Genomic DNA, 12,033 nt, shown 5'->3' on the forward strand with positions numbered 1-12,033 from the left:
TTGGTACAAGCACCTCGTATGTCTTTTTTTTTTTTTCTGGTCAGGTGCCGTACCGGCTGCATGCAGTTCTGGTGCACGAAGGCCAGGCTGCATCAGGCCACTACTGGGCCTTCGTGTACTGCCCACACCGGTCAGCCTGGCTCAAGTTCAACGACGTCACGGTCAACGAGGTGACGTGGGCCGAGCTACTGCACGACTCGGTCGGGGGCCACCACTGCACATCCGCCTATTGCCTGCTGTACGTGGACCGCAACAATCGTGATCTCTTTGATGGTGAGCCCTTGCTCTGCTGGATCAGTTCAAATGCATCTCCGGTTTTATTGTGCATTTCCCGGCATTTAGACCTTGTTTACGATTGTGGCATTGGCCCCACTAATTTTCAGATTTCTCATTTTCATACGGTTTTGTAGGAGTCATTAATTAAATTTGTTGTATGGTACAGTTCTGGCAAGTTCTTTGACGCATGACTTTGTGGACATATTTGGGCTTACATGCTGCAGCAACACCAGCTCGCAGAGCCAATGAGTGACAGCAGCTGATGGACATTCTGTTTGAAGGGAAATGGACTGTTCAAACAGTGAAGCTTTGAATTGAGTATTAATTTTACGAATTGAGTATGCAATTGAGTAGGTCAATAATAAACAGACTGCAATTAACTATCTGTTGCGTGCTGCAGCAAGTGATGTGCCATGTTTTGACTTATAGGCCCCCAGCAACATGTGGCGACCACTGCGCACAGACCTACGCAGCCTCCGTCTCGTCACTGATTCAGTGACGAGACGGAGGCGTAGGTCTGTGCGCAGTGGTCGCCACAAACATATTGTAAAAAAAAAAAAAAGAGAGAGAGAGAGAGAGAGAAAACGGCAAACCAAAATTTGTGTCAGTACCCCTGTGCACCAGCTCGCCCAACGTTACACCTTGCTAAACCGATTCATTGTTTCACATTAGTGTCCTTTGTTATATTGTGAATTTCGTTATATTTAAGTTTGTTACATTGAGGTTTAAATATAGAAATGGCTAATTTATAAGATGCCTAATGCGAGACATGCTTACTTGGGGGCTTTTTAAATAAATAAAAAAAAAACCTTTTGCATGTAAGTGACCTTCTCCATGTGTGTATTCAGAAACTTGTTGGTCTGCATAAAAACTACATCTCCTGAAAAACCAGAATCATTCACACAAGCTTCCACATGCATCAGTCTTTCTGCAAAACTACCAGAGCACTTCTTACTTGGGCCATTCAAACAAAACAAGTATTCAGCAATATTGAATGGAGAATTATCTAATCAAATGTGAATTGAATACTAAAGACTGGTTTATATTTGAATACTATTCCTGTATCCCTGGTAAGCAGCGACACATTCTGGTGACTTGTCTGTCAGCCCTGGTCTTGAAGTGAATATGAACAGCCACTACATTACCTGAAGTTTTGTTAATCACTTGGTAAGAGGTTGGGAGCACTTGAATGGCATGACTCGGTGTATGAAGAAAATTTGTGTAATCATTTAGGTTTTATTTTGTTTTGTTTTTTTCAAGTTGATCTGAGAATGGAATGCATCTGACTCAATTAATATTAGAACAGCCAACACTAGAAAAATTTCTAGAGGGTATGGCCATATGTTGCATTTTCCCCCTAAGAAAGTGACAGATGTTTGTGCGTGTGCGTGTGCTGTTTTACATGAGTTTTTTTTCTGCTTTTTGTGCTCTTTGCTTGTATAGGCAATGTATGATTCGTACTTGCAGATTGTTTGTATTGTACACCTTAGCAATTTTTAAATAATATTGTGCGGATGTCGACCCCAGGATATGGTAGTTTCTTATGTCGGCGGGAAGCAGCGAGATCAGTGGTGCAAAGATAAGCGTTGCACAGGCTCTCTGAACACACGATCGCTCAGATAAGGCTGATATTGCGTATGCATCTAAGCAAACAGCGTAACAAAAGGCGCTCCCACACGAGTGCACTCCCTGCGCTTGTGCATCAAGCAGGAAATTTCGTAACCTCGCATACGTTATCTACAGTGAGAATCATTGCACATACAGTCACACGAAAACTGGAAAAAAATGAAGTAGACGTTTTTTTTCCCCTGTGTTCGTCAAACTGTATGCGCAACGATTCCCACCATAGAGACGCACCAACTTGCCCGGCAAGAAGTTTTTCTAAAATATGCGCATATATTAGGCGCTACCATGTGCAGGAGTCAACACTCGCGCATTATTATTAAAAAATTACAAGGGTGTACATGGCTACTGCCTGCGGGATTGGCACTGTACCGAATTGAATAAGCGAGCACTTCCTCCACAGGTGCTAAGGACTCTGAGCTGGAGCTTCCTCCGGACCTGGCTCAGTATGTGGAGGCGGACAACGCTGCCTTCCGCGCGGAGCTTGAGAAGTGGGACCGGGACCACAGCGACAAGAGCACCGGTGCTGCATCGAGTGGGAACGACATCGTGGTCACCCCAGTGCAGCCGCAGCAGGTGCACTAGCCATTAGAACGACACCGAGTTAGTTGTTGGTGCGCATTTACATCAGCGACACTGCACCCCCCACGACCATTCGATGAATGCACAGTTCTGTACAGATTTGAGAATGAATAAACTAGGGATGGGCGAATAGTAAATTTGAATTCAAAGTGAATTGTGATTTGGTCGAATAATTTTGAATCAAATAGTGTATCCGTTTCCAACTCCGCGACCGGCGTACTGGACATGAGAGAAAAAAAAAATGCGGTGCAGAAAAGCAAGCAGAGGTAAAATCGGAACTGAAACCACTTTTTTAAGAGGCGAGCAATATCTTTTTTAATGTAGTTCCTCCCTCAGCCGCAATTTCTTATGGGGCACCTCAAAGTTCATCGATGAGGAAACTTGCACGCGCCGTGTGCTCAAGTAAGTGAAATTATTTTAGTAGTTACTTTTGTGCAATTCAAATAATTTAATTCATGCGAGCTAACTGATGTCCTCTTGAAACAATGTTATGAAAAGCTAGCCTGTGTAACAAACTGCTCACAATGCAAGAATGTATTTATGTCCGCTACACTGGACACTAGGATGTAATTAGCGTGCATTGTGCTAAACGCCGTGTGCTATAGGTGCGTGTGGTTTCCAGCTTTTGTACACTAAAAATTTAGCAACTTCTGATTAATAAGTAAATATATTCGTGATGGTGGTTTTCTCCGCGAAAATTCTCTCTCGGCAGCATTTCGGGGTTTTATTTGCAGAAAAAAAAATGCTCACTGATGAAATTTGGGAGCTTTTGTTTGGAGATGACTCGAATCTTTGTCGATTCAGACTCCGGCGACGAAGCAGAAAAATTCCAGCCGGAGTATCTTCTTCATGGCGAGGAAAATGCTGATGATGTGAGCATTGAAGATGCGCGCAGTGGTGATGCGTGCAGCGAACATGAAAATGAAGAAAATGAAAGTGCTGATAAGAGATCTCCGCTGGTACGTTCACGCAAAAAAGCAGCACAGTCTTGGAATGCGCAGTTATTTTCGGTTTCAATTGACACAGATGAAACATGAAATGCAAGGCCCTGTCAAGATGGAAGCCCATCAACCGAAAAGTCTCCTGTCAAGAGCCCCAGATGCCTTTGATGTACTTCAAAGAATATTTTGATGATGATTTTTGGACATTCATAGCAACTGAAACTAACTTGTACTGGGTCCAAATGAATGGAACCACGCTGGGTATGACAGCTAAAGAGGCAAAAGCCCTCTTTGGTATGCACATCGTAATGGGCAACCTGAGGTTATCTCGGGTATGCATGTATTGGGCAGCAGCAAATCGCATGCAATTAATTGCCGATGCCATGACTAGAGATCGCTTCTTCCGACTCGGAAAGGCTTTGTACATCTGCAACAATGACTGCGACTATGATGAAAAGAACAGGTGCTGGAAGGTTCAAGCGCTTCTAGATCGCATGAGGAAAGCCTGCCTAAAAATTGCAAGGACGCGTGCAGCCTACGTTGACGAACAAATGATCTTATTTACACGAAGAATGGACTGTAATGCCCATGGGTGCTGTGGGTACCATGGTGAATAAATAAATTGCGTCAGTATGTTCGGGGAAAGCCAAGCCTGTCAAGACTCGAGAAGTTGATGCTTGCCGACACAGTCGGCAGGCTGTTAGACTTCGAAATTTATCGGGGCGCCACAACACCTATTCCTGCAGGGCACAAAGATGTCTGAATTGGTGGAGGGATTGTGATGCGTCTCGCGGACACAATGCCTCGTGGGCAGAACTCTGTCATGTGCTCTGACAGATTTTTTTTCACCGTTAATCGAGCGTCTTCTGGAAAAATTAATGTTTGGTCATGGTACCATAATGGAAAACAGTATCGAAACGAGCCTAAACTCCGACAAAGAGCATCTTGCTGAAGGCCGCTGTTCGAGCCAAAAGAGGGTGAGTGCTGATGCAAAAATGGTGGCCAGGAAAAAGATGGACACAAGATCAGTTAATCTCTGTGTCGTGGAACAGAACCAGTTGACACCACAAAGCACTGGGACAAGAAGCAAAAAATATCTTCAAGTGAAAAGGCCAGCAACTGTCCGGTTGTACAACAATTGCGAGGGATGTGCCGACCTGAACGACTTCATTAATCTGTATCGCATGAAAATGAACACAAAAAAATGGTCTGTAAAGGTCATTTTTCGCTTCAATGATCTTGCCTTAGCCAACGGCTGACTCAAGTACAAGGAGGATTTCGTAGAGGCAGGCTGTATGAAGAGCCAAGTGCTTTGCCTGCTTGACTTTTGGATGCAGGTAGCAGAAGCTCTGATCGAAGGTTCGCAGGAAAGAACATTGCAGAAGGCCATCTACAGGTGCAAGTGATCTTCACGCTTACCAGCACAGAGCTGCCATGCAAATCCCCGGCCCTGACATCCCTTTTGATGGGGAAGGCCATTGGCCAGATCTGCAAGTGATGGTGAACTCGCCCGAATGCCAGCCGTCAGAATGCAAGACCAAGTCTCAAATTCAATGTTCTAAATGGAAGGTGTTTTGTTTAAAGGTGGGCAAAAACTAGTTTTGAGATTTTTCACAACCAGTAAGGAGTTCTTGCTGGCTGTAGAAGTCATGAAAATTACATGAAGATTAATTGCTTTGACGAAAGGCAGAATTATCAAAGATGAAGTTGCACGTTCGGTGATCTGTGTGGAACTTTTTTCTTGGGTCAAAACAAAGTGTTGTGTTTTCTAAGACCATTAAGCTTCTCACAGGACCAAAAGCGACATTTGTTCAATAAAGGAAGCAGAGTATGCGTACCCATAAGTGCAACAAATAAATTCCAGTGTCCAATATACCGGACATGGTTCTCCCGTGAAAACCATTGTACTTACAGTCTCCTTTTTTTTTTTTTGCATGCTTTTCAATAGCCTCTTTTAACTATAAAAAGAACACCAAATTTTGTTCTACCCTACAAAATATTAGGACCGCTTGCACTAAGTCGCGCAAGGCTGGGTCACGGCAGAGCTGGTGGGCACCTAACTGGTCCTGGCTTGGCTATAGGCTTTTGCCCTCTCACCTCTCTCTTTTCCACCACTTGCTATACTTTACTTTACAAGGCTATGCAGGCTCTTTTTTTCTGTCCTTTATTTGTGCTCCATCTTTCTGTCTCTTTCCCTCTATGCCTATTCTTTCTCTCTCTCCATCTTTTTCTCTCTCTCGGCAGTCTCTCCTCGCCGAGAAATCTTTTTTGGCAAGAATTTCTCTCTATATCTTTCTTTCTCGTTCTAGCTCTCTCTCTACTCTTCTCTCTCCCATCAAGTTATTGCATACCGCGCCAGACAAATCAGTGCACATGTTCTTGGAGTGAAGCAGAAGATGAAGAAGAGGACAAAGGGAGTGCATGTCGGTTCATGATGACAATTTTCCATCTATGACACATTTTGACCTTAACAACACTGCTGTAAAAAGTGAACATGACGAAGAGAGCCCCTGTCAATTGATAATTTTCCATCTACGACACACGGCGAACCTCAAGCCTAACGGCTCTGCTTGAAAAGCTCGGGATGGGATGGGATCTTCGGCATATTGTAAAGAAACATTAGTATTTTTATCATGACCCAACTAACTTGCACAATATTTTTAAGAATTTAAAACTAGGCTTCTGTGAATGACACTCTCTTGGTTTGAAGCTAAGTGGAAGCAACGTTGAATAGTAGTAGGGCACAAGTTATAAGCGGTAAAATATGTTGCCTTTTAAAATTTGCTGTGCTTAGTGCATATAAGCCCGCATAATACGCTATTAGACTTAAAAAAAAAAAAATCGAGGTGCACGTAATATGTACACAGGTGCACGTAATATGTACACTTAATTGTGAAGTGAGGCGTTGTGTCAGTGCACATTTCCCCTGAATAAGTTTTTACGGCATAGCACTCCTACAGTGCTGTGAAATTGCCTTTTCAGGGGGGGGGTTACACGCATTCTATTTGTTCATTTCAAATTTTCCTAAATTTTAAATTCGTGTTGAAGTGAATTTGAATACTGTAACCACTTGAATATCTGAGGTGCTCGAATATTTGCCCGTGCCTAGAATAAACACATTTATAGCTTGGCACACCAACACTAGCTGAAGTGCATGCATAAGCCAGTCTTCGATTAGCGTGCACAAAGATGAGATGTCATGTTTAAACACTTGTCTCTAGCATAGACTTGTATGCATGCAATATTGGCGGGTGATGTTGCATTTCTTGAGCATGTGCCTACCTTCTTTCCTGCTACAGTGTGACCGTGCCATTGTGTTAGCGTTGTCCGTTTTCCTCCTCTCATGTCCTTGCCTGTATGTCTGACTTCTCCTACGGTGAGCCAACAATCGTCCTTGCCGCAGCAGTTCCCTACAAAAATTACTTGGGTCATTCCACTCTGAAGCTAGCATGACTTCCAATACTTGCTCATGAGCAACCTATACTCCCTCGTTGATTTGACAGATGAATGGTGCAGCGAGTTTGAGTAGATGTTAGTATGAATAGGAGCCTGTCAATACGAATGTGAACTAAAGTCGGTGATGGTGGTTTTCACGGTATGCTGCAAGTGAATATCTGAGTAGGTGCTGCTGAGAGCAAGTGCGCGCTAGTCTGAACATGACTGAATACCGATGAGCATAAAATAAGCATGAATGTCATTGTCAATGTGAGCTAGCATTAGTGAGTGTGAGTAGGAATGAGAACGATTGCCAATGAGTGCGAGTGTTAATGATTAGGATTTGAATCCATCACACGCTGCATCCACACTTGGACAGCCTGCAACTACCTAGAGACCCACGTGGCATCGGCATTAAACACTCATCAGGTTCAATTTGTGGACCAGCGGTGCCTGAGCTGAGTGCTTTCAATTAGTGCTCGTGCACTCAATTCGGTAACACATGAGTGGGAATCGGTAAAGAAGTTTTTTAGAATGGATCCTGCAATATCTTTCCGAGTTATCAAGGGATGACTTTCCGGTGGATTCTGTCACTTCACAAATCTCCTGCCATAGGAGTGTTTCAAATCTGCCAACAGTAACGTAGCTGTCGCATAAAACAAGTGTTTCCTCTCAATCTTTTTGCTGTCACAAGCATGCTTGGAAGCTACACCGCATGTCATGGCTCTAAGCATTTTCTTTAAAAGACACCAAAAATTAGATTATAAAATGACTACCACATGAGCTTTGCATGCTTGCAAGAAATGCTGTGATAAATTTTGACTGAAATAGGTAATTTATTAGAATTTTGAAGTCTAAGAACAGATTGTTGCTCATTTTCCGGACTTGCCGCAATAGTAATCAAAAGCACCAGGAGAGAGCTGCAAAAGATGACAGAAATGGGTACAGCATATGTGATGATGTGTTTGAGGGAATCTAACTGACGAATCACCGCGACCACATGTAGTATGAAAACATTTCACCTTTCGATGCTAAGGGATCAAAAACAAAATGATTTTCCGCATCAATATGCATGATAGTGATGATGACATGTTCTCGTTGCTGGGAGATTTAGCTGCGCGTTTCAGTGGTACTGGCTTTTGTGGAGATGGAGGCATGCAGGCCTTGGCTCACTGCATGCAACTCCTTCTGCTGCAAGATGTGTCGTCTTTGCAGGATCGGCCGATAGCGGGGGAGCACAGTACCAGTAGTGGTGTGCTCAGTGCCAGCCCCTCGTGGCCTGCGTTGCAGCAGGAGCATGCTCAGTTGGCCCAGGGCTGGACCCAGGGTCGGCTGGTGAATCTGGGCCCCACCCTGAGTGCCGAGGGTCCTCGGGGTGCCTTGGCAAAGGCGCTCGACCAGGTGTGCTGGCCAATGCTGTTCTTTGTTTGTGCCACTGTTTCTTGTTCTTTAATGTAAAAGTGTCAGACCTTGAACTGGTTTGTGCTAAAACTGCAAAGAATAGAACGGGATGAGAAAGATGAGAGGATGATCACCGACTGCCAAGTAGTGCATTGATTCTGCGTGCACAGATATACATGCATAAGTGTTAATTACTTCTTTCTTAAGTTTTTAATGTTTTAATGCATGCTTGGAAGGCACTCAGATTGTATCTGTGAACTGCATGTCTTTTCACTTTAAGCTTCAGTAGGGCCTACAAGCGCATGTGGTGTAGTCCTCTTGCTTCGACCCTGTTTTAACTATGCTTTGTGCAAAACTTGTACGTGATCTGTGCCAATTCATCTGTACTAATTTGTAGTTGATATAATTGAGCTTAAGTTGATCAGCATGTATACCGTATTTTCTCGCATATAACCCGCCCCTGCATATAGCCCGCACCCCCACTTTTTAAGCACATTTTTCTATTTTTTTTTATGTGGGTTATGTGCGAGAAAATACAATACGTGCCCACTCCAAGTGGACTTGTACATAACAGTAGCGGATGCGTGACGTGTCTACAAAACATCGACTGTGCTGCAGGAGCTTGCGCGCCTTCAGCGACTAGCCCGCCTGGCTCAGCAGCGTGCGGCTGCGTCACCGTGGCCGGGCCGACCGAGCGGCAACGACGAGGAAGACCCCCGGCTACAGCACATCGGCCTCTTCCTGCTGCTCAACGGTGCACCCGTGCAGCCGCACCTGCAACGAGTCCTGCTCGAGCAGTTTGCCCAGCCCGAGTTGGAGAAAGACCCCATCGGGGCACCTCTGAGACAGGTGCGCTATAGTGAGACAACAATATCTGTGCCGAGATGAACATTTAGCACTATGGTGTGAAATACGTACTCTGCAGGTAGGGACACTTCGTGGCTTGCTTGCGAGGCACTATGTTGTCCCAAATACTATACCAATGGCACTCGTCTGTTTGTGCCCAGACTTTAGTGACTACAGTAGACTCTCAGTGAACGAAAATCTCTTAAACGAAACTGCTGCTTAAATGGAACAACTGCATTTAATATGGTTGGTTTCGTACTTGTATTCTGCGCTCCTGTTCATCTCTCAGTAAACGGAACTTCCGTTAAACGGAAAACATTTTCCTGGTCCCTTCAGGTTCTATTTAACAAGAGTCTACTTTATATTGGTGTTATGGCTCTCAACTTCAGAACAGAACATTTGTTTTTAAAATCTTGTTGCTATAGCAACTGGCACTTCGCTGGAAAATCAAGTAGTTTAGCCCTTTGGTGAAGGTGGGTAGCTGGTAGAGAAAGGCTCCCATGTGTCGTGCGCATCCGACAACTGCAAATTTGAATTTTCCGCAAAGTGCCAGTTGCTTTAGCAACCGGAGAGAAAAACCTTTCTGCCTCGATGTTGCACTGCCCTGCTCGAAACAATGGTTGCCATCATAGGGCCAACAGGCACGTGTCTTGGACACTTCATCTGGTTGATTGCATAGTGTGCTTGAGCAGTTACGCTGAGGGATTGGCATGATGACAACACTGCCCTAGAAAACCGCCCGACACCAATGGCCTCAAGCGAGAGATTAAACACTTCCACTGGTTATGTGGCTCATGGTTGAGAAAGAACTGGCCGAGACTGTGTTGTGTTATGATTGAAAGGTGCTGTGAGTAGAGTGGCTGATGTGGACAATGTGTTTTTGTGGCACATTGCATTGATGTGCGGGCGCATTTCACAACGGTTGCTGCAGAGAGACCTCTGCTGATGCACCACTGTTTCCAATTATGGTATCGGTGAACGCACTCACTGCACACCTTACCAATGAATTCGTTGGTGAACGGATTGCACCGCATACCTGCAAAGTGTCCCGGATTACCCGGGAGACTCCCGGATTTTGAACGTTTCTCCCGGTTGTACGGGTCATAGGAAAATCTCCCGGAAATCCACTTTTGCCCCGCGTGTCCAGTGCTTTCTCTGGCCACATGAGCAAAGTTGTCTGGCCACGTAGTAGAAAGGATTCTTTTTTTTTTAACGATGGTAGAAAGGTTCAACTCAGTTTAATTGCGCATGAAGTAGCAAGCGACGACAGGCCTCGCACGCGCAGCGATGTTATCGCATGTGCCCTTCGCGCGACCATAGCGCGACGTATAATTGCTATCGCAGTACCCCCCCCCCCCCGTTCAGTAGATCTCCCGGATTCCGTTTCTCCAAACTTGGTAGGTATGGCACCGCCTCTCAACCGCTGCGTACAAGGAAATGTCCAATGACTGTGATTGGCAGTGCTTTATTTTCATTGGGTTGAGCATAACGCTGCTTTGTTTGAATTTGGGTTTTAAAACCTTGCGAACTTGAGCTTGTTGGTACACATTCATAGCAGCAAACAGCACAATACTACGACGAAGACAAGAAAGACCAAACAGGACTAGCGCCGACTTTTTTCCTAACACGTACGCACATGCCCTGTCATCCTCTCCTCTGTCTTTCCCCTTTCCAGAATGCGTATATATTTGTAGAGCAAAAATAAACGCAGTTGTTCATAGTCAGCGCTAGTTCTGTTTAGCCTTTCTTGTCGTCATCGTATCGCGCTGTTTTCCGCTATTATTTTGGGCCAATAGCTTGGCCTGTATTATGGTATGGTAACACTTCTTTTTCTACTAGCTTGTGTGCATTTTTGGTGCTAATGTTGTCTCACCGAGCAAACAACTAGCAAATTTGACCTCGTGTTCTTGGGAGTTGCATCTAACACAACAGTACTTATGTTACGTGCCAGTATTGAATATAAAGGGACCGGCAACCAATCTTTAAGGTACCTGTTTTCTTTAGTGCAACGGAAAGCTTACCAGTCAGAGTGTCTAATTACAAAATGGTAATGTGGAAAATGCTGAGCAACATTTATGCAGTAACACCTCATTAACTCGAAGTAGTAAAAAACCAGAAAAAAATTTTGAGATAAGCAAAATTTCAAGATAACCAAAGTTGCGCAAATTCCATTGAGAAGTCCAGTTCTATCTAAAAACGTTATCACTACTGACCAGTTTAAAACCTTTGCTCTTTGCAAAGGTTTTAAAGCAAAATAATGACATACCAGACTTATCTACCAGCTGTGTTTTTTGGCGCTGCCTTTTTTTATCTAGTGCAGAAAGACAAAGTAAGGTTGGTCTGCTTCGCAGTAACACTTGCACCTAGCAAAGCTTTCTCGAGTTGCTTAACACATCGCATGTGCCGATCGTCCCCGCCGCTGCACCCAACTTTATTTCGCATCAAGCGAAGCATGTTTCTTGTTTCGGCTGATGTCGTCACCCCTTGAGTAGCTGCGTCGACACTGCCACGATCACAGTGTGTGACGCCACGTAGTTCAGCTTAACCCATATATGCCCAAAGTCAGAAAAAATGACAAAAATATTCTTTTTGCACAAAAAGTGTACTTCTACCCTCAAAAGAAAGCATAAGTTCTTTACTGCCAGGTAAACGCAACACTGTTTTTCACGCCGTCCTATACATATGGGACACTGGGCATTAGGGGTGCTATGTGCAGGTGTGGTAAGCCTTGAAACATTTCACGTGCACACAGACATTGCACTTCTTCGTCTTCATGACGTCTTTCACACAAAACACGAGTTTGCCCGGAGAAAGCGGTCGACACGTGGCAGCATGAAAAGCAGGCAATGTCTAGGCTTGGACACATTGAGAATGAGGCCTGCTTGATGTGCTGTGGGTGGCGCTAGTCGTCAGCTAAAGAAATAGCGAT

The 12,033-nt window shown here is 44.5% G+C and overlaps 1 protein-coding gene across 2 annotated transcripts in view; it reads left to right on the forward strand.

Annotated features, from left to right (window-relative positions):
• LOC119394387 (ubiquitin carboxyl-terminal hydrolase 25) overlaps window positions 1-12,033 on the forward strand; it is a 92,512-nt gene that overhangs the window by 66,720 nt on the left and 13,759 nt on the right. For both annotated transcript variants that reach the window (XM_049415770.1, XM_037661684.2), the window contains exons 14-17: window positions 45-273; window positions 2,303-2,475; window positions 8,073-8,258; window positions 8,877-9,107. In XM_049415770.1, the coding sequence (XP_049271727.1) occupies window positions 45-273; window positions 2,303-2,475; window positions 8,073-8,258; window positions 8,877-9,107 (819 nt within the window). The remainder of the gene's footprint in view (window positions 1-44; window positions 274-2,302; window positions 2,476-8,072; window positions 8,259-8,876; window positions 9,108-12,033) is intronic.

The sequence above is a fragment of the Rhipicephalus sanguineus genome, chromosome 5, assembly GCF_013339695.2.
Source record: "Rhipicephalus sanguineus isolate Rsan-2018 chromosome 5, BIME_Rsan_1.4, whole genome shotgun sequence".
NCBI classification, from domain to species: domain Eukaryota; kingdom Metazoa; phylum Arthropoda; class Arachnida; order Ixodida; family Ixodidae; genus Rhipicephalus; species Rhipicephalus sanguineus.